This window comes from Onychostruthus taczanowskii, unplaced genomic scaffold (genome assembly GCF_017590055.1).
Source record: "Onychostruthus taczanowskii isolate IOZ18803 unplaced genomic scaffold, ASM1759005v1 scaffold61, whole genome shotgun sequence".
NCBI classification, from domain to species: Eukaryota; Metazoa; Chordata; class Aves; order Passeriformes; family Passeridae; genus Onychostruthus; species Onychostruthus taczanowskii.
Genome location: NW_024503790.1, coordinates 3,385,474 through 3,406,158, shown reverse-complemented (window position 1 = coordinate 3,406,158; position 20,685 = coordinate 3,385,474). Strand labels below are relative to the sequence as shown.

Here is a 20,685-nt window from a genome sequence, read left to right as displayed (position 1 = left end):
CCTGCCCTGACCCCCAGGATGCTCCAGGGGATGGGGGTGATGCAGGGGACCTCCAGGACTCATCTCCACAGGACAGAGATGCTGAGGATTTCCACCTCCTCAGGAAGAAAATGCTGCCACACTGTGACAGTTGTGCACAGCAATTTTTATGGATCAAGGATGAGTAAAAAGTATCAAAAAAATCTGTAAAACTGTCTTAGTGTGTACAAAACTCACCGTTGAATATAAAATATTTTAAAAATATTCCGCAGAATCAAATCTGCAAACTTTTTAAGTTAAAAAAAGACTAAAAGTGCCTAAAATATCATCATGCTTAACAAAAATACAGATCCTGCAGTCACAAAGTGCCGTAACAAACACAATCCACTCGTCTCAATTTGTGCAGCGGGAGCTGCATGGCACCACCAGCACTCATGGCAATGCCCAGGGATCCCACTGACAGAGACACCCCCCAGCCTGGCAAGGTGACAGCAAGGGGATGGGGGTCATGAGCACCCTCAGACAGACACAGACACCCCCAAGGTGCTGTGGGCTGGCACAGGAACCTGCAGCTTTGCAGGGACAGGCAGGAGGCCTCACTGGTACAGGACCTTCACACAGAAGGTCTCCTCGTTCTTGTCCTCGTGGTCATTGATGTGAATGAGGATCTCCTCCTCCCCCACAGTCTGGCTCGGGGCGAAGCGCAGGCCGATGGTGTACACCTCCCCTCCGGCCACCTGCGGGAGAGAGGGCTGGAGGAGGCAGCAGGACCTGGCCAGGCCCCTTCATGCACCCACCTTCCCCCAGCCAGGGTGGCCCTCACGGCCAGCACCCACCCAGCATCACCTGGTCTGGCCAGATGAGGGGCCTGGCAAGGGGGGAGTGCGGCAGCAGGACATACCTCGAAGGAGTCCTCCTTGAACTGCAGCAGGTCAGGGCGGTTGGTGCACAAGAAGTAGAGGCGGGGTGAGGGGTAGGGGTTGGTGTAGGTGATGCGCTTGTTGCAGCCTTTCCCACCTCCCGCAGGCAGAGAGATCTCAAAGGCCTGTGGGGCAAGCAGGGGTCCAGGTGGCAGGGTGGGCAGCAGCAACAACGGGCACTCCCCAAAACCCACCACAGAGAATTGCCTCCCACACACTGCCCTCCCCTCCCACACCTCACATCTGCTCTGCCAGCCAGTGGAAAGAACCCACCTTTGATCAAAGGAAGCAACAATTAATTACGAGTGTGAAGGACAAAGGGCTGGGAGAGCAGCAGAGCCAAGCCAGCTCCTCCTCATTCCCAGGAAGAGCTGGGGTGCTCAGATAACTAGATGAACTTGATGGCCCTGAACAGCCCCTTCCAGCCCCAACCACTCTGATTCTCTTAACACCTCACAGCACAAGCAGCATGTGGCAGGACAATGGGACATTGGTGTAAATGCCAATCTGAACCTTTCCCAATACCAAGAGGTTCAGGAAAACATTTTTAGAAGAAACACATTAGCCAGGAAATCTAATTTTCTGTCTTTGAGGCAAGGCCTCTGCCAGCACAGCGCTAATCGAAAGCAGCATGCTGCAGCTCTAATTTCACAACTGGGAATACTTCCGAGCTGCCGCTCCTCAGCGTGGGGCTGCCTCCAAAACAGCCTAAAAGACATTCTACCAGGGGCTTCAGTGAGATTATTCAAGTACCCCAAGGGCTAAATGTGTGTTTATGATGGCAAGCGCCAAAAAAAACACAGATGGAAAGAGAGGAAGAAACAGGAGACAGCCCCAGGTTATGGGCTGAACTGCAACCACTGATCCGGCACCATCACCACATTTCACAGTGGCGAGAGCTGCCGTACCTTGGAGATGAGAGGCTGTCTGCAGGACAGGCAGAGCAGCCAGGAGGACACCAGCTGGTGGGACTCCACATCCACCAGGTTGAGGTAGATGAACTTGCTGCCAGCCCGCCGTGGCCTCACACCGATGTACAGGTCCTGAATGCCATTGGCAGGGAGGAGGAAGGCACCGCTGGGATCCACCTGTGGAACAACACCTGGAGGTACAGCCACCTACAACAGCTGATCATAGCCCTGAAAAGTCCAGCTTGGAGCATCAATTAGACCCAACTGCTCTTAAAAACCTGTACCCCTACTCCATCGCTATTGAATCCCATACCTCTCACCCCCAGGAATACTCTGGGACTAATTCATGTCAGGAAAGACAAGAGCCACTCGGGAACACCCAGGGCCTCCCCTGCCCAAGGGTTGCACCACACAGGCTTTGCCTGAGGAGCCTTTGCCTTTCCTTTACAGGACAGCAATGGAGTTTTTCTGCCTTTTATTTTTCACATTTCCAATTACAGACGAACGAATTCTAAAGAAATTGAGAGTCTTCAGACAGTCTCATTAACGCAGATAATTTGCCCTCCGGGGTTTCGCGCCAATGATCCTACACATGACAACTCTAATCAAAAGATAATTATCACAAACGCTTTACGGCTCTCAGTTGTTCACAGTTCCGTGTGGGTTGCCTTTTGCTTTCTGGAGGGGGTTTCTTTGGGCTGACCCAGGCCAGCCAGCCCCCAGCCCACCACGGGGGTTACCTCCAGCTCCTGGGGGTGGGAGGTGAAGGCGCGCACCCTCCGCGGGGCCGCGGTGCCGCGCAGCAGCAGGGAGAGGCGCGTGAGCTGCCCGGCCGTGCAGGCGACGTCCAGGCGCTGCAGAGAGTGCAGGTAGAACTGCCAGATCTGGACAGGTGCTGCCAGCCAGGCGTCCCTGTGCACGGACAGACGGACAGGGCTCGCCACACACCATGGGAGTCAATGGTCCCCACCCTTTTGGGGTCCTGCTACTTACGTATAAATAGCAACAAAGAATTTTTTGATCTGCGGGCTTGGTCCTCCGGCTACTTTGAGAAAGATGTCCTGTGGCTCGCCAGGCCCCTGCACAGACAACAGAGCATTGTCCCAGCAGTTGACCAGCTAATGAGGCCCCCAGGGGTGTCTTCCCATTAATGGGGGAGCTACCACCAACTCCCTTACGAAAGCAGATGCTTTTGGTGCCTCGTTAAACTACGTTATTAAGTTATTATACAGCTTGGCTCAGCTCTCCCAGTATTTTTAATTACAAAAGAGGATACAAATGACTATCGCATTCCAGGTCTGTATCTGTAATCAAATTTTGGCAAATTTTCCACAAGTTTTCTAACAAGCCCCAATCCAATTACCATACTAACGCATTTCCGCAACAATTAGCAACTATCCCTCGTTGCCATTTGCATGGACTTGCCCAAGTTTATTTTTCCCTTCCACCTCTTCCTGCTGTGGAGTCAGCCCAGGAGAACCTCCTGCTTCAGGAGGGAGCGGGATGGTGCAGGGCTGGGCATGGAGCTGCCCCTCTACTCTAGCATCCTTCAGCAGGGACAGGCTTTGCTGTGCACCCCAAGGACACACCATCCCCCCACCCACTGCCAATGGCTGCGGATACCCCAAGCAGCAGAAAGCCCAACAAAAGGCTGCTTTTCCCCAGCATCTGAATCATCTGGTACTTGCTCAAAAGAACAAGCAAGTACAGGCTGCTGCATGATGCGATAAGGGGCAATGCTCAGCCTCCCCCGCCAAAACAACACAGCTCCTTTTAATTGGGAATAAAAAGCAATTCCAGCTTCATTGCTGCCACTGTGTCATTGCCATGCAGGAATGCTCTGTGGTTGCACCCACATCGGCAGCTCTCTGCCAACCCAAACAATCTGCAGGAGAAGGACGCGAGGAGAAGCGATGCCCAAGTGTAGCATACCAAGGATTTGGTTTCACAAATGATGTCGGGGTCACTGCAGCGAACAAACATCTCAGGCTGCCCTCCCGGCATCCCCACTGGCGTGCCTGTGGACAAGGGACCAAGGAAATCACCTTCAGCTTTACCTGGGCCTCTCCCCTGTGCTCCAGGCAGCTGCACACAGAACCCCTCAAGCCTGACTACCAGCAAACCACACAGGTGTGAGGCTGTAGGGAATTCAGGCTGAAGTTAACAGAGAAAGATGGATGGAGAGCAAGCAAGGAGCCCAGGGCCATGAAGGCATGAGGAAGCAGCAATGTGCTCTCTGCATGCTGCTCTGCACCAGAAAGGCTCCATGAACTATGGATGATAACTAACAGGGAAGAGCCCAAGGCATGCCACAGACTCACCAGGGAGGGTGTGCCAGGGAGGCAGCCGAATGGTTTTCTTCAGGAAGGTGAGCTCTGGGTGGTAGAAGCGAAAGGTCTGGTCCACCACATGGGGCTGTGGCTCCACCTTCACCCGCAGGAGCGCAATGGGCTTCCCCCTGCTCACCTGGAAGGAGACCTGTCCCGGGGGCCAGCAGGAGAGGGCTGGAATTTTCCAGTGATTCTGCTCCTCCCATGCAGCCCCACAAGCAGTGTTTCACACGGCTCCCTAACCTGGATGAGCTTTGTCTGCTTGGCCCCACTCTTCCCAAAGGAGTGAGTGTTCTCATTGGCACCAGTGCCCAGTCCAGCTGGCCCCTGTGGGGTGAAAGAGTGAGTTCCCTCAGGATGCAGCATCACTGTGGCTGCTGCTGCTCCTCATGGCTGCTCTGCAATAGAAACCACAGCCAAAGGGAACACTTCTTACCAGGAACAGCTCAAAACAGGGCCCATGCCTACCTGTGCTGCAACCACGGCAGGGTCTGCAGAGAAGGTCTGGTATTTAAAGGGGATGTGGACAGTCTCACTGGGGCGCAGGTAGACCTGAGGCTTGAGGTCCTCACGGAGATGGAACATATCCTCTTCCACCGGTGTAACACTCTTGGTCAGCTCCTTGAAGTGGCGCCACTCCCTCGGGTCCAGGATGACACTGGGGCAGTGAGCAGCAGAGGTGCTGGTGAGGACTGGGAGGGAGCTGGTACCACCCTGGCATCTCCCCACGCACACAGGGGAGCCCCCACCTGAGCTCAGGGTGGTCGACCTCGATGGTCACAGTGTGCTGGACGCTGTACGGGTTCTTCAGGGCAAACTCGAAGAACTCAGCTGTCCCCAGCACAGCGTGGACAGTGCGGGTGGCTGTGATGGCCTGGCTGAGCATCTGGTAGATGCTCTCTCCCTTGATGTGATCCCGGTAGGAGTCGATGACCTGCAGGTCCCAGGCACGCTGCTTTGGCCAGCCCTGCCCAGAGGGAAGGAACCATAAAGCACAAAGACACAGCAGGGGTCTGGCCCCATGCCCTGCTGCCACCAGCACCCTCGTGCAGCCACACCAGCACCACGTGCTGCAGGTGGACATGGCCTCACTGAGGGTGACCAGGGGGCCAGGCTCACTTCTGGCCGGCGACTGCGCAGCGCGGCCTCCAGCTCGTTGTCCACATCCACCAGCCTCCGTGCCCACACCGTCCTCCTGCCTGTGGGGAGAGACCACCATGGCACCAAGGAAAGACCCCCCAGATACTGCAGACCCCAAGAGCTCCACAATACTGCAGGGCTGGAAAGGGAAGCACCTGAGGGGCAGCTCACCCACAGCTGGCACTGCAGCAGCAGAGAGCCTGCCCACCTCAACCCACAGGGGGACAGGCCAGGCCCCAGCAGGACTCACCACCAGGAGTGTTCAGAGAGTACCCCCTGCCACCTGGGGTGGTGACAGTGCTGTCTGCTGCAGTGACAATGCAGGAATGGGATGGCAGCTGCCCTGGGGTCTCCTCGCATGGGTGACCTGCCACAAGCAGAGACAGCAGTGAGTGGAAATCATCCATTTTTATTGTTATAAAATCTACTGCCAGTTTTTACCTCCCTGCAGCTCAGCTCAGCCAATTTACACAAGCAGGAGACAATACCTGGAAACCAGTGATGCCCTAAGAGCCCCACATGCTCCCCAGAGCCTGTTCTCTCACACAGTCACCTGCTCAGGGATGGAGCAGCACTGAGAGCACACACCATCCTGAGCCCCTCACCAGCTCTTGCTTTCATTTCTGAGTTCTGCTTCCCCCTGTATCTGCGTGGCCACGTGCTGCTGCATCTCCCCAGTCCCACAAAGGCTGTGCCAAGTGGTGCCACACAAGGCTCTAAGCCCACCAGGTATTTGCCCAGCCTACATATCCCACCCCCATCCTTCAGGAAAGGGTACCAAGCTTTGCCATCCTGTTTCTAACGTATTTTGAATTTTTTTTTAAAAAGAGGATGGGAAAAACACCAAACAAAGGGTGGCTGCTGTCCTGGCACAGCAGCTCTTTGTCAGGGTGTGAGTTAAACCACTCCCTGGGTTGTGGATCTCAGATTCTCCTTCCCAGGAGCTTATCGGCCCTTTGCAGGCAAAGTATGAAAATGACGATTTAAGTTATCTTATATGGAGCTAATCTCTCCTCTGAAGATAAGATTTTAAAACCTGGAGTCACTGCACATTTATAGGACACAGAATTAAATACATAAAATAAAAGCAGCCAGCAGGTTCTGGGAAAGATGATGTCCCTGGGTCTCACTCGGGTACAGCCCCGCACATGCCGTGTGCCCCGATGTCGCCCTGATTTTCTAAGACTTTGTTAAGCCTTCTGATGTTTACATTCTTCCAACAAACTTTCTCACACACAGTTCTGTAAATAACCTATGTTTTGCATTCTTTCATGGAGGTGGAGAGAATTGATGGACCCTTGGTCTGTCCAGTGGCATTGGAGAGGTGGCACTGTCCCCCTCCAATCCACTGTCACCTTTGGAAAACTATAAATGTTGGAGTCAGAAAATAAAAGTTCTTCTTTTTTGTTTCCCTCGAGAGCAGCAGTGTCTGTGTCATCATTTCGTGCCTTATCACAACACCCCACCCCAGCCTTTGGGCCACATGAGCAGTGGGTTCTCACCAATATTGGCCAGGCAGAGGTGGAGGCGGCCCCTCACAGCCACACGGACGCCGAGGGGCCGCAGGGCGCCGTGCCGCAGAGCCTCCCGGCCCAGCACCGTCCCGTCCGGCTCGTACTCCGCCGTGGCCACCTCCAGCTCGTGGTAGGTCCTGACAGACGTCTGGCCCTGGCGCAGCAGGGGCTGGGCACAAAGCAAGGACAGACAAGGTGCAACGAGTTACTGGGGAGTCTGGTCCAGAGGGGTCAAGGGGTCTGGGTGTCTCCCTGTTCTTCTAAAGTTCTTCTAAGCCTTCTGATGTTTGCATTTTTGTAATGGAGCTTCTCACGCACTTTTCATGTAAATAATGATTGTTTTGCATTCCTTTCTGGGGGAGGAGAGAACTGATGGACTGTTGGTTTGACCAGTGTGGTTGGAGAGGTGGCAATTTCATCCTCCAATCCGTGGTCACTTTTGGAATTCTATAAATATCGAGGTCCAGAAATAAACGTGCCTTTTTTGCCTTGTACATCTCAGCGTGTGAGTGTCATTCATTTCATGTTGTATTGCAACATCTGGGTATGAATGGCACTGGATGTCCTGCCCCTGCAGGGCTTAGTGGTAGAATACAACCCAACCCAGGCTGCTGTCACACTCTCCCAGTGGTGGCACTTTACTGCCAGAGTTACAGGAAAGGGCAAAGAAAGTTAATGCATTGTCATCACTTTGGAGGAAAAGATAACAAATCCTGTGATTAGGAGCTTGTCAAGCTGACACCAGATTCGGTTACACAGAGGGGCTGACAGCATCTCCATTACTGAAGACACAAGGACAATGCAACAGCACCTCAACACAGGACCAAAGGGGGAGCTGGGCTCTTCCCTAGCACTCCACACAGGCAGGGGGTCCTTCAGCATTACCAGCCACAGAAAAAGACCTTCAATCTAACCAATACCTCCAGTTTAATGGCAGCAGACCCAAAATGGAGCAGGGAGTCTCCATCCCAGACATCAACCTGGAGGCTGTGCTCAGCCAGGTACCGTAGGAACCAGCTCTGCTCCCCGGGCCTCAGGAAAGCTGGATCCACCATGTATTTCAGCTGCAAGCCTGGTGGTCCTGCAAGACACCACACTATCACAGACATGGCACTTGGCTTGGTGGGAAGCCTCAATGTGCGCCTCACACAATGTGTACTACTTCAAACACTAGATGTTTTGAATGTTTTTCATGATGTGCAAACCAGCAGAAGTTTGCTATTAACACCAGCCCATCCCTTGGGCCAGAGGCGAGCCCTCATCCACCCAACAGAAGATCAGCAGCCACACATGGATGCTAAAACCAGAGCTTACTGGTTAGGGTCCCATCCTCGTTGACACGGACAAGGAGCTGTGCAGGCACAGCCAGCCCGGTTGCCAGCCCCCCATCCATGCTGACCAGCTGCAGCCGGGGCGTGGTGACCGGTGGGAAACGGTAGAACTGGAAGGTGAGGAAGACAGTCCTTGGCCACAGCCCCTCCACGCTGTCCTGGGCATCTCTTGAGGAGAGAGAAGGGTTTGGGTTACTTGTGGCACGTCGCTGCCACTCTGTCACGAGCTACTCATGCATTTGGCACATGCCAAGAGGCAGAAGAACAAGAGAAGATTGGCAGCACCACAAGTATTTGGACTTTTCTGAAGACAGCGGCCATACGGTTTGCCTTAACTTCCCAAAAAGCTTTGTAATTCCAGCTGTCTCCTGCCATATGCTGTGATGGAGGCGCCCAGCAAAGACAGCGTGTTACCTTCCCACAGCACACTGCCAGCCATGGAAAAAACAGAAGTGGGGCCTTATCCAGCCAAAGCCACCCCTTGGGTGCCAATTTTCCCAACTCCATTTGCATTTCTGGAGAAACCCTGCATTAATGAGCTCTGACATCACCTTGTGGCTCATGGATACAATTTAAAAAAACTGGATTATGACTTAAAAGTGCGCAGGGAAGACAAAAGCAAGTGCTAAAAGAAGAGGTACCTCTGCAAGTACATCTCCTGCCCAAGCAGGGAAGAGGGTTAGGGGAATTTGGAAAGGACTCTGTCCAGAAGGCCTTTGGGATCTGCCCACACAAGAGCATGAGCTGCCATCCCACCTGCCAAAAGCCAGGAACTGCAGGACTATTTCATTGCCTTGCAGAGGGTCAGCTTCCTCCAGCCGCAGGTTGAAACTGCCCAGCTCCACTGGCTCCGAGATTTCCACTGGCTCCTGGTTGAGGTCCAGGATGTCTGGAAAGCCGGCAGCGTGCAGGCGCGCCAGCGCGGCACGAGACACGGACACGTGGGAACTGACGGAGAAAGAGGGGTGAGCTCCACAAATGGGGGACCCTGGCAGGCCAGGTGAAAGGGCCACAGGAGCCTGGGGAGGGGCAGCTGAGCATCACCTGCATGCCTGCAGCCCCACAGCAGCCATGGGCAGCTGCAGCGGGGTGAAGGGCAGTGCCTGCAGCTGGTCACTGGCACAGTGCTCTGCGTCCGGCGAGCCCAGGTCGGCCTCCAGGTGGGTGATGCCCCCTTCCTGCTGCAGGGTCTGGCCTGTGCTCTGTGGCGAGGCCACGAGCTGGGACACTGACAGCTGGTGAGAGAGCAGCAAGTGTGAGCAGCCACAGCCCCAAGGTAGCCCCCTGAGGCAGCCCTTGTGGCAGGCTGAGCCAGCAGCCCCTGCGTGCTAAAAAAGCTCAGCCACCACGTGCCCCAGTGTTGTCATTCCACCAAGAAGTGTTACAACTTGGCCACACAAGGGTTTGCACCTCCGCTGCCATTTCCACACTGCTCGCTTCCTGGTAAGAAGAGGGATGAGCACATGCAGCAGGAAGATCAAACTGCTTAATGCGGCCTTATGAGGCATTTCATTTAATCAAAAATATTTGCGTGCATTGATTCCTGCATCAAGATATAAAACAGCATAAAAATGGCTCTCAGTATTCACAGCTCTCCTTAAATCCTGGGAGCTCTGCACGAACAAGCCGTGTGTCTCTGTCAGCACATACCGGGGACAGCAGCACCCAGCAAATCTGGGCTGTCAAAAACCAGAGCTGCCCTCACTCCTGCGGTATGAAAAGAGCACAGGGAATCTCTCCCAGCACATCACAGGCAGGAGCTGGTTTGCTGCCTGGAGGAGGTGGAGCTGAGGACACTTGGTGCCTCTTGGCTGCAGCAGACAGGAAAATAGGCAGGGAAAGGGTCCAGAACCACATCCTGCATGTGAGCCACCCCCTGGGGAATGCTGCTGCCCACCACCCACATCCACTGGTGCATGTGGCACTTACCCCTGGTCCCCGTGGGGAGACTGGCACTCGCCTTGGGGCTGGCACTTCTGTGGAGAGGGACAGGAGAGATGCTGTAGAGAAGCCAAAACCCCCAGGCCCCATAACTGCAGCTACATCACTGCCACCAAACTGCCCTGTCCTGCCATCAGCCCTTTTCAATTTTAGGGGCAAAGGCAGAGCAGTGAAGCAGTTTATCATCACCCAAACACTTCTTTTGACTTATTTCCCAATAAGACTGCTGCTTGGGGGTTAACACAGCACATCTCCAGCTCCATCCGTTATTTTGCCGTGAATCAAGCTAACTCTGCCACAAACAACAGCTCCCCCATCCCCTGACAGCGCCGCGGTGCCTCACAGCCACGCGGGGCTGCCTAAGTGGGATGCTTAATGAGACGTGAAAGTTTTAGGATACTTAAGGTTTTCATCACTTCTCTGTTATTTTTTGTCACTCCCTTCAACTGCTCGAGCATTTGTGCCCCAAAACGGTGGGAGCTTTATCGTGTTTATATTCGGCTGCTCTCTCGAGCCGGCAGAGCTGAGCTCGCTGAGCCGTGGAGCCGCGGGTCCTTCACAGCAGAGCAGGGGCACAGATGTTCCATCTCTGCATCCACGTGATGCTCAGACCTTAATTTGCTTTCCCCCACCATATATATCCCAGCCATTCCATGCTGGCTGCTGTGTAAAGGAAACCACCCCGTTTCCCTCATGCCTAAAATATTGTTTCCTTCCAGTCAGGATGGCTTTGGCTGGCATTAAGAAGAGGATGGACAGATACAGCAGCAACACCAGCATCTGACCTGACAGATGAAGCTCTTGGCCTCCCCTGGGCCAGGCAGCAGCACGTTTCTCAACAGAGCTCTACAAAAAGTTAACCCAATAGTCTCTTCAGCACCTTGAAACACAGGCTAGAGAGGCACAGCTCTGGGACCACCACTGCACTTGCAAGCCCTCCCTGATGCCATAAGCCCCCTGGAGCTGGGAAATGCCAGGGAGTTTGTCCTGAAAATCACCTTGACGGGGATCTCCCCTCACCAGGGACACAGCCCACAGCCCAGCACACTCCCCCAAGCCAGAGCACTACAGACCACCACCAGGTTGGAAGCTCAGTGTCAGCACTTGCTCCCCTCTCTCCTCAGCACACCACAACTCCACCAGCATCACAGCCACCTACAGCTGAAAGGCACCAGGAAAAACTTTTCAAGCAGCACCAGGAAGGTACCAGTCACGATGCAGCCTGTGCTGCAGGGAGATGAACCCCACATACCCTGACATCACGAGACCACTTCATTTGCTACTAAAGCTTTCCTCACCAAAGCCCCTCCCAGCAGCAATCCTGGCTCCTCACCAGCAGAAACACAGGATTTGTCACAGCAAAGCCAAGGTGCCACTGCCATCTCGTGGTTCCACAGCACTGGAACCAGCATGGAACAGCAAACCACCATAATGGGCATTGCCTGACCCATGGACTGACATTAAATGGCTCATCAGAGAACTGGGGAGATATGACACACACTGAAACACTGCCTGGTGTCTGAAGCATCACCCCGAGAAACAGCTGGGACCCCAGCAGGAGCAGCACTGCAAAGAAAGGGGAGTTTGCTTCCCACCAATCACAAAAGGGGGATGAGAAAGAAACAAGCCAAAGAGAATTTTTAGGAGCACAGTGCATGGACATAACCTCATGCCCAAACTCAAGCCCACAGCATTTTTCCTTTCATCTCCAATAGAGCAGAAGGGTGCTGGAACCCCAAACACACAGCCCTGCAAACTACAGATAGATGCACTTGTGCACATGCACAGATGCTGCCTGCTCTTCCCCAGCCAGGCACCAACACATCCTCCACACATCAACCCAACCCAGGCTGCTGTCACTCTCCCTCAGTGGTGGCACAATCAAATTAACTTTTCCCCAGCCTGTGACTGACATCTCTCTTGTCCCCATGTCTGGAGAGACTGAGTCCAGAGAGAGAAGCAGCAACACCTGCAGTGAGAACGTGCTGCTGGTGTTGCCACTGCACTCAGTGACCCAGAATGGGAGCAGGCTGGGGCAGTGCTGGCAGTCCCTGGGGATTTTGCACATGGCTCAGCAATACTATCACATGGGAATTTTGCAAGTCAAAAAGTAAGAGCTGAATTCTACTTGACAAAATCTTGCTTCACTCCAGTAATTCATAACTAGCTTGCTGAAACTCACTGAAGTCTTGTTTTCTCTCCCGAGCAGACACCAGTGCCACACTCTATATTTTAAATGTCAGCGATCTGGAAAACACTCACTCAGCGATGGCGTAGGAGGCTTCTTCAACTCATCCCTGTCTTTACATAGGATCTCTGCAGCAGTTACAAGATGTTCTTCCGAATCAGTGGAAACATGGAATTGGACAGTCCCAGACTCCACGTGCTTCCCCTGAAGTTGGCAACAAAAATGCTTTCAGACAGCGTGTTACACGCAGCCTTCCTCGTGCCTCCGACAGCGGCTCCCTCGCCTTGACACCGGAGCAGAGCTGCCAGGGGCCAGCACACCCTTACCTGCCGGGAGCTCGGTGGGGTCTGGTAGACCAAGGCTTGGCAGGGGCCACGGCGGGCACCACCACGCAGGGGCAGGATCACGTCCGTGTCACCGGTGCCCGGGACGGGGCTCCAGACAGCCCAGCGCACCGAGCGCATGTCGGCCGCCTCGCTGCGAGCACTGCCGGACAGGGCCTGGGGGTGGGGGAGCACAGTGAGCACCAGGCAGCCCCACCTCACTGCCAGCAGCCCCACCACGCTGCCAGGACCCAGGAATGGGTGCTGCCAGACACGCAGTGCCTCTCATCCCCCACCGCACCTCCTCACACCTGGCTCTGGCACCACGGAAGCCAGTGCTCTTCATCCCGTTCTGGAGACATTTCACTTTCCAGGACCTTATGCCTCTGTAACCCCTCCCTCAAGCACAAAGGGATACATGTTGGACTGCCATCCCTGGCAGAAGGGAAAGGTTTCCACTTACCCTGCACATCCACAGCCTCCCTCAAACCGAAGGAGGGGAACAGATACAAGAGAGGGCTCTGCCAGCACCCACCCTCCCCCTCACAGCTAATTATGGCACTGAGGACAAGGACAAGGTGATCAGCTTTGCAAGCAGCTTTGGGATTAACCACTCTGCCCCAGGGCTGCACCACAGGGACTGGCTCCACTGCTGCCCCAGAAAGCACTCCCCACAGAGCCAATAGATCTGCCTCTGGAACCCCAAATCTCCGTGGGACCTTGGGCTTCAGCTTTCCAACAGAGTCGGACCCAACAACAGCTTCCAACAGCACAGCTCAGTGTTTCCCTTCTCAGTACAAATCCCTCTGGCCTGGCACAGGCATCCTGCTATACAAATGCCCATTTCCCCTACTTTGGCTCTGGACAGCTTAACAAGAGGCATTTGCCACATTTTCAATGAACATCTTAGCAGGACGATTAAAACCTCCTAACAAACACTTGGCAATCGATTCAGCCAGCCAGGAGCTGATGGCTCCAACAACACAAGGTCTCTGGAGGGGATACACAGAACTCATTGAGCTGGGTTTAACCTGCAGAAAGGTTAAACTAAGATATGAGTAAATGATCAGTAAGTAGGTGAGAGTATATTGACTGAAGAGACCACCGTCAGAGATTTCTCCTGCCTTTACAGTTTGAGAACATCAGGCTGAAGCACCCAAAAAACCTCGGAATTCAGGGAAAAAAAAAAAAAAAAAAAAAGGAGCAGGATGGCTTAACCTCTTTTCAGCACAAATGCCAAATTCTAAAGAAAAGCCTTTTTGATATTACAAAAAAGCTGAAATTTTCCAAATTAGCTTGTCAGAACACTATGGGAATGCTGCAGGCTACATTCCTCCATCTATGTATAAACAGTGGAGAAATGCAACCACATGTTATTAAAATAATTCACCAAGCCATGCAGGTTGTTTTGTGCAGTGCTGTGGAAGGCACGCACACACTTTGCACTGCCCTGCATTACACAGCACAGCCATGCAACAAGGAGCTACTGTGACTTGGAGAAGCAGGATGGTGAAATGGACAGGGGAAAGAGTTCCTCAGCAGGGCTCACTCCTCCAGAATGGATCCCTTGCTCTTTCACAAGCACAGAGACACACACTCAGCCCTACCTTGCCACCAGCTCTCCCCGTGCTGCAGAAGACATACTCCAGCTGGAAGCAGACCCTGAATGCTGGGTGAGGCACCATTTCACTCAGCTGGATGCGGCTCCTCAGCACTAGGGCTTGACCTGCACCCCTGTGCCGGATGGAGAGGTGGCTGTGAGAGGCACCCAAGGCAGGAGGGAAGCAGCAGCAGAGGAGGTCCCCCTTACCTGGCTCCAGAGCTGGGCACCCCCTGGCAGCGACCTGGTGACAATTCTGCCACTGGCACCAGCACAGCGACCTGCGGTGCCTGGACGAAGCGCAGGCCGTTGTGGACGCCGACATGCAGCCGCCGCTCCCGAACCACCACCTCCTCACCATCTGGCGCACTGTTAGCCTGTGGTAGGAATGTTTTACACCTTGGGCAGCACTCAGGCAACCCTTCAGAAACTCAAAATACAGGGCCTGTTCTCCCAGCAGATGATAGATATTAAAATCTTTTGTCTTTATGGCAGAGTTGGTGCAAATCTGGCAAGAAAGGACCTGGCCAGCGGCTGCCACTCCAAAGGGATGGACTTGTTACAAACTGCATCTCATCTCTGCATTTCATCCACAGCAAAGCAAACCCAAATTCTGCTTATGAGTGTCTGGATGTTCAAAACAAAGCCCACACAGAGCACACACATACTAATCCAGTAGTGAAATAAGCTAAAGGCTTCCACAGCAAAAAAACCATTGGAGACTCTAAGAGAAACAAATGCATGAATATCACTTACCTGACACTCTTCACCCCACCCATAATTCCAGACACTAGAATTACTGCTCTACACTGTGCCTCTCCCTGCCCCAACCACATTGGCAGTACCTAAAATGATGGAATCACAGAATGGTTGGGATTGGAAGAGACCTGAAGCATTATCTTGTTCCACCCCTAACTGTGAGACCCTTCTACTAGAGCAAGTTGCTCCAAGCCCCATCCAACCTGGCCTTAGACACTTCCAGAGATAGGGCAGCCAGTTTCTCTGGACAACCTGTGCCAGGGTTTCACCACTCTCACAGCACTCTGCTTACCTGAAGTAAGCGATCACTGTTCAGTAAATCCAGCAGCTCCTCCTCAAACTCCTCCAGGGAAGGGTACAACTGGATGAAAAGCCGCTCCAGGTAGCAGGTGACCGTCTTCATCAGCCGGGGCTTCTGCAAGCAGTCGCCTGAAAGACAAGGTGGTTGCCACAGGTTTCCCAAGCAAACAGAAAGCCACTACTGCTGTACTGGGGTGCTCTGCAGTGCCAGCAGTGGCTCTGCCCACTCAGCTTCTGAGTATGGGCCTGAACATGTGCAGGGACTCAGCTGCTTTCAAGACCTTGCTCAGTTTCAGTACCAACAGTTAACACCCCAAAGCCATCAGCAGTAGGTTTTCCAAGCAGGAAGCTGAAGAACAATTCAGCTGCAGAACTCTGAGGAATTTTTTACTCTCTGAATCTTCAGCTCACGTACTTTAATTGCAGAAGCTCGAAGGGCAATGTGCCATAAGGAGAGATTAACAAAAGCCGAGTGGGCAAGAGCTCATCCCCTCAAACCTGCCAGGCCCCAGCGATGCTGAACCCACCTCCAAGGAGTTTAAACAAGCTGCAAAAGCTCTTTTTAAGATTCTGCTGAACGACTGTAATTAAACCAACCATCACTTATCCCGAGCAGCTTCCCAGGAGCAAAGCAATTAATGGACAGGGAACTGACTGAGCCATTTTGACAGATTCCAGACTGAGCTCTGAGCATGAGGGCTGTGGCCCCACACAGGGGGGATGCTCTTGACAAGGGGAGACACTGCAGAGAAACCACTGTGCTGCCACAAATCCCCTCCCAATGCCCTCCTGCCCTGCCCACAGCTTCACAGGGATCCACTGCCTTAAAGCAGGAGCAGCACAAGCAGAGGAAAAGGGAAAGAGCCCTTACCTGTGTCTCCACGTGCCGGCAGCAAGCCAGGAACAGTCTGCAGCCCAGATATCAGCAGGTTTTCAGGAAGTAGGTGAAATATAGCCTCCAGGGGTTGGTGGGACTTCAGGCCATACTGCAGGTGGCTCTTCTCCATCACTGTCATGTATTTGTTCTCTGAAGAAAACATCCCAAAAGGACCAAAACTGGGAAAACAGCTTCACAGTCCCAATGTTGAATGAATCATTATCTGTGAGCACACATGCTAGGAGCAAAGGAAAACCTGTGTTTGTCCAGCCAGGCCATTCCCAGCTGGCAGTAAGGTACATCCACTGAGCAGTACCAGGGCACAGACCATGTCTCACATCAAGCAGATACATACAACACACATTTGGGTAAGAGAAGCCACCAAGAAGAGACTGAGATGCCACCTCTGGCTGCTGCTTACTTTCCACAGGGTCCTGGAAACGTGGGTGCAGTAGGGCACGTGGCGTCCCATGGTACAGCTTCAGCCTGAAAGCAAAGAGCACACATGCAGCAGTCAGTAAATCCACCCTGAAGCACATCTCCTTCTTCCATTACATCTCCATCTTCCACAAAGCCCCTGCTCAGCAGCAAAACCCACCCAACCCACTCTGGAAAAGCCCTTTAGGGAAGGGACAGGCATTCTTTCCAAACCCATCACTGCTTTCCCAGAGTGAAGAATTCCAGGTTTCTAAATGCTGGTTCTGTTTCTGCAACCCCAGGACCACTCTTCCCCCCTCCACCAAAGCAGCCATGCACATTGCCACCTCAATTCTTAGTGTGACCTGTCACACAGCAGCAGGGGAACCTACGCTCTGTCCTCAGTGGCTGGGTCTGTCACCTCTGATCCACCATGGAAGAGGGGCATGATTCCAAAGCCACAGGAAAGGTGCTGAGAACTCCCATCCCCTTTCCCAGCTCTCTTTACCACTTCCACGACAGCAGCGATGCCAGGGTGGTTCAAGGAGGTGTGGAAGTAAACAACCTGGGACAGGAAAGGAGAGAGATGGGCTGTTTCAGAGCTGGCAGTGGCAGATGCAGGCAGAACAATGCCTGTTGTGCTGGCACAACCAGAACATCCTTTAAACTTCCAGACAGAGCTAATGGCATATCACTTCTGACACGGCTACGAAATCTTAGCCCTTAAGTCTCAAGCATCATCTTTTTCTTTTTTAACTCTTTTTTTTTGTTGCCAACACCTGTTTTCCAGAGCAACTCAGAGGCTGCAGACCCTGAATGAACAGGGCTTCAACATATCCCAGACCTACAGCATTAGAGCAGGAAAAAGGAGTTGGAAACCTTCCTGAAATGGGGAGGGACATGGGAGTAGCCTGGACCTAAGGGCAGGAGGGGACAGGACACAGGTCACCTCCCCAGGACAGAATTTAATGCTAGGTTCATCTTTCTATTAAAAACTCATTACCTCAGTGTTTCAGGGAAAATGTTTGCTGCAATATAGGCTGTCAGGAAAGAATAACAGAGAGAGACATTCCCACATCAACCCTGGGACATAAATCGTTATTCCATTAGCCTTTACTGCGAGGTGCTGGATTAATGACCTGACCGCTGTGCCTGCAGAGCAAGGCTCACCCTGCAAAGGCACAGGGAGCCCTGACAGGGAATGCCCCGTGCCACTGAGCTCGAGGGCCCCTCCTGATTGCACACAGCAGTTTCTGTCACTGCATTCCTCTCCCCCAGACCCTGGGGACAAAACCCACCACACAAGCAGACTCTGATCCCTGTCCTCACACCTTCCTGCTCCGGTGAGGCTGGCGAGCATGAACGCAGCACACACAGGCAGAGGAGTAGTGACTTTCCTCCTTACCTCACCTGTCACAAACCAATTCCAGCTCCACCTGAACTGTTCCTAACAACGAGCTGCTGATTTTCCCACAGTTGGAAGATCCTACCCCGCATGCAGATCACCCCTCCCCTGTCAGACCCTTCAGGCAACGCAATTCAGCCACCACAGTGAGGCTGTAACACAGTCCCCCAACACCCCAAAATTCCTGCCAACTGCTCCCAACCGCATGGCAAACACCCAGGAAGCCTGCAGATGCTGGGAATGTATTTGGAAAGGCAGCTCCTCCCAGCATTCAGTTCTCTCTGCAGTACTCTCTGCCCTAGTTCTAATCCATCCCTCTTCAAAACAGGCCGGGGTGGGATGGTACTGAAACACTTGGGAAAGAAACTCACACATCAACGCCCCTCAATGTTGCTGTCAATGTAAAGGAAGGAATAGCACAGGGCCCAGCTGTGCTTCACTTCACCTGCAGCACTGAGGAGGTGGAAACAGAGATATGAATGGAAAACATGGGTCATGCTACAGGGCAGTGGGATCTCCCCACTAAGGGACACCCTGCTTTGCTGGTATCAGCAGCAGATGGAAGCACGGCTCTGGGAGAGTTTAGTTCCCAGATCAGGAGAGAGAAGCCCTGTGCAGGAGGGTGAGCATCTGCTCCTTCCCTTCCTTCCCACTTGTGAGGAAACACTGCTCTCTGCTGCCAGCTCCGAACACGGCAGGTGGCACTCGGTGGCACATCGCTGCTCCCACGGTGGCACTAGCCTCAGAGGAAACCCAGCACGCCAGTTTCCCCAATAAACTGCAGATAAAGCTCAATGAATGGTCAGTGTCTGGGACACACCCTGGGCAAAAGGGGTGGAAAAGGGTTTGGTTGTGTGTTTTCCCGACGCTTGGCAGCCCCCACCTCGTTGAACGTCGCCCTGGCCGAGCGCGGCGGGGCAGCGCTGGCAGCTCGCCAGCTGCTCCTCCACGTCCTCCCAAAGAAGTGGTGGTAGGTGGCATCGAAAAGGGAGAGGCGCAGCTGGTACTCGGCTCCCTGCAAGGCACAAAGCACCAGCTTTGGGGATGCTCGGGGACAAGGCAGCTCTGTGTCCCTAAGGCTCAGACACACTTTGGTAAGAGATATAGTTCCCGTTTTCTAAGGGACGCCCAAATCAGGCACATGGCCACAGACAGCTCCATGCATTGCTGCAGAACCTGCCTCCAAGCCAGAGCAAAGAAAAAGCGGGAAAATTGAGCATTAAGCATAGAATAAAGAGGCAATTGATGTTAAGGTGCTATCCAGAAAATTTAATTTAAATATACTGACCTAAGCTAACAAAAAACTAAATGAAAAATTAATTAAATGCTAACTCAAATTTACAAGTAATAAGGCATGGTATTGAAACAACTTAGTGCTTCTGGGAGATCTCCAGTTAGTTCCCTCCAAAACCACCTTGCTTTAAAAGCCATTATGGGGAGTTCACGCCCATACACACGGACAGGAATGCCAAAAGGGACTTAGAAAAAAGATGAAGGGTGACTTTGTACATACACAGAAAGTGACAGAATAAGGAGGAGAGGGGGCTAAACTAAACAAGGAGCAATTTAGGTTTGATCTTATGGAGAAATTCTTCCTTGTTAGGGTGGTGAGGCACTGGCACATGCTCCATCCCTGGCAGCGTTCAAAGCCAGTAGGCTGGAAAGGGCAACCTGACCTAGTGGAAGGTGGCCCTGCCCAGGACAGGAGGACGGAAGATGACCTGTAAGATCCCTTCCAACCCAAACTATTTCATGATCCCATGAAAGTGAGACTCAGCAGAAACAACGGGCGCAGCACGACATTGCCGGGGTCCCCTCGCGGGGCCGATCGCCCCTACCTGGGAGAGGGCAGCGCCGTGCAGGTACTTGAGGGCGCAGCGGAAGGCGGCGGAGCGGGGCGGGGGCCGGGCCCGGCCCCGCTGCGGGTGCGGCGGCAGCGGCAGGTGCTGCCGGAACACCCGGTCCCACTCGCCCATCGCCTCCCGGGGCTCGCCGCTGCCTCCCGGCGCCAGCTAGGGCGGGCGCGGGGCTGGAACACCGGGGGACACGCACCCTGCGGGAACACAGCCACACGGACCCCGCACAGTCAGCACCACGGACCCGCGCAACAGCCACACGTGGGTGGGGACAGCTGCTGCCCATGGCCGCCCCGCATCCGCCTGGGGATGCACACGGTACAGCCAGGGCAGGGCCGCCCTCGCACCCCCGGGATACCGGTGTGTGGGAGCGGGACTGGAACCAGCCCCGTCCCTCAGCGCCCGCACCCCCCCCGCTCACTCACCGCGCCCCGACGCCATCTTCTTGGGCCCAACCAAGCGCGCACCGGCCCGAGGGAGTGGATGGGCGCACTGCCGCCGCTCGCCGCCCTGCCGCCCACCTCTCGCGCCCCATCGCCGGCGGAAAGCGGAGACAGTCAGCAGCGAGATTATCTCGGAGAGGTCCTGCACCGGCGGGGGACACGGCGGCAGGACGGAACCGACGGCGGCAGCGGCGGCCTCCCCCTTTCAGAGCTGGTGGTCGCGCCCGCCTCAGCATCGGGTTACTAGGGCGATGGTGCCGCACCGCGCGGGGCGGGTCTTCGTGCTGGGCCCGGCCTGGTGTGCACCCAATGGAGACGGCGCAGCGCCCTCGTCATTTGCATGCGGCGCGAGAGGCGGACGGCGTGGCCAATGGGCGGTGGGAGGGGCGGGGTCAGGCGCGGCGGGGCGGGGCCGCCCCCCACGAGGGCGGGCGGCGGAGCGGCGGGAGCG

General features: G+C 54.2%; 1 protein-coding gene across 1 annotated transcript; it reads right to left on the bottom strand.

The window, feature by feature from the left end:
- Window positions 1-219: 219 nt before the first annotated feature.
- Window positions 220-20,346, bottom strand: NPHP4 (nephrocystin 4). The gene is made up of 29 exons (XM_041419598.1): window positions 20,217-20,346; window positions 19,774-19,988; window positions 18,819-18,950; window positions 16,923-17,095; window positions 16,535-16,599; window positions 16,108-16,263; window positions 15,229-15,365; window positions 14,388-14,554; window positions 14,185-14,311; window positions 12,581-12,754; window positions 12,329-12,458; window positions 10,055-10,101; window positions 9,170-9,360; window positions 8,882-9,073; window positions 8,109-8,293; window positions 7,715-7,890; window positions 6,783-6,963; window positions 5,531-5,647; window positions 5,260-5,339; window positions 4,890-5,107; window positions 4,609-4,798; window positions 4,384-4,467; window positions 4,132-4,288; window positions 3,743-3,828; window positions 2,804-2,889; window positions 2,551-2,722; window positions 1,808-1,987; window positions 881-1,024; window positions 220-716 (listed from the first exon to the last, which is right to left on the bottom strand). Exons 2-29 carry the CDS (start codon window positions 19,909-19,911, stop codon window positions 576-578), a joined length of 4,026 nt encoding a protein of 1,341 aa, XP_041275532.1. The 5' UTR covers window positions 19,912-19,988; window positions 20,217-20,346; the 3' UTR covers window positions 220-575.
- Window positions 20,347-20,685: the final 339 nt, after the last annotated feature.

Bases quoted from the DNA above. Each gene is read 5' to 3' on its own strand.
- NPHP4 (XM_041419598.1), bottom strand. From the start codon at position 19,911: ATGGGCGAGTGGGACCGGGTGTTCCGGCAGCACCTGCCGCTGCCGCCG. The intron at 5,340-5,530 runs GTGAGTCCTGCT...CTCTCCCCACAG, and splicing joins CTCTCTGAACACTCCTGGTG to GCAGGAGGACGGTGTGGGCA. The intron at 717-880 runs GTATGTCCTGCT...TCTCTCCCGCAG, and splicing joins TCAAGGAGGACTCCTTCGAG to GTGGCCGGAGGGGAGGTGTA.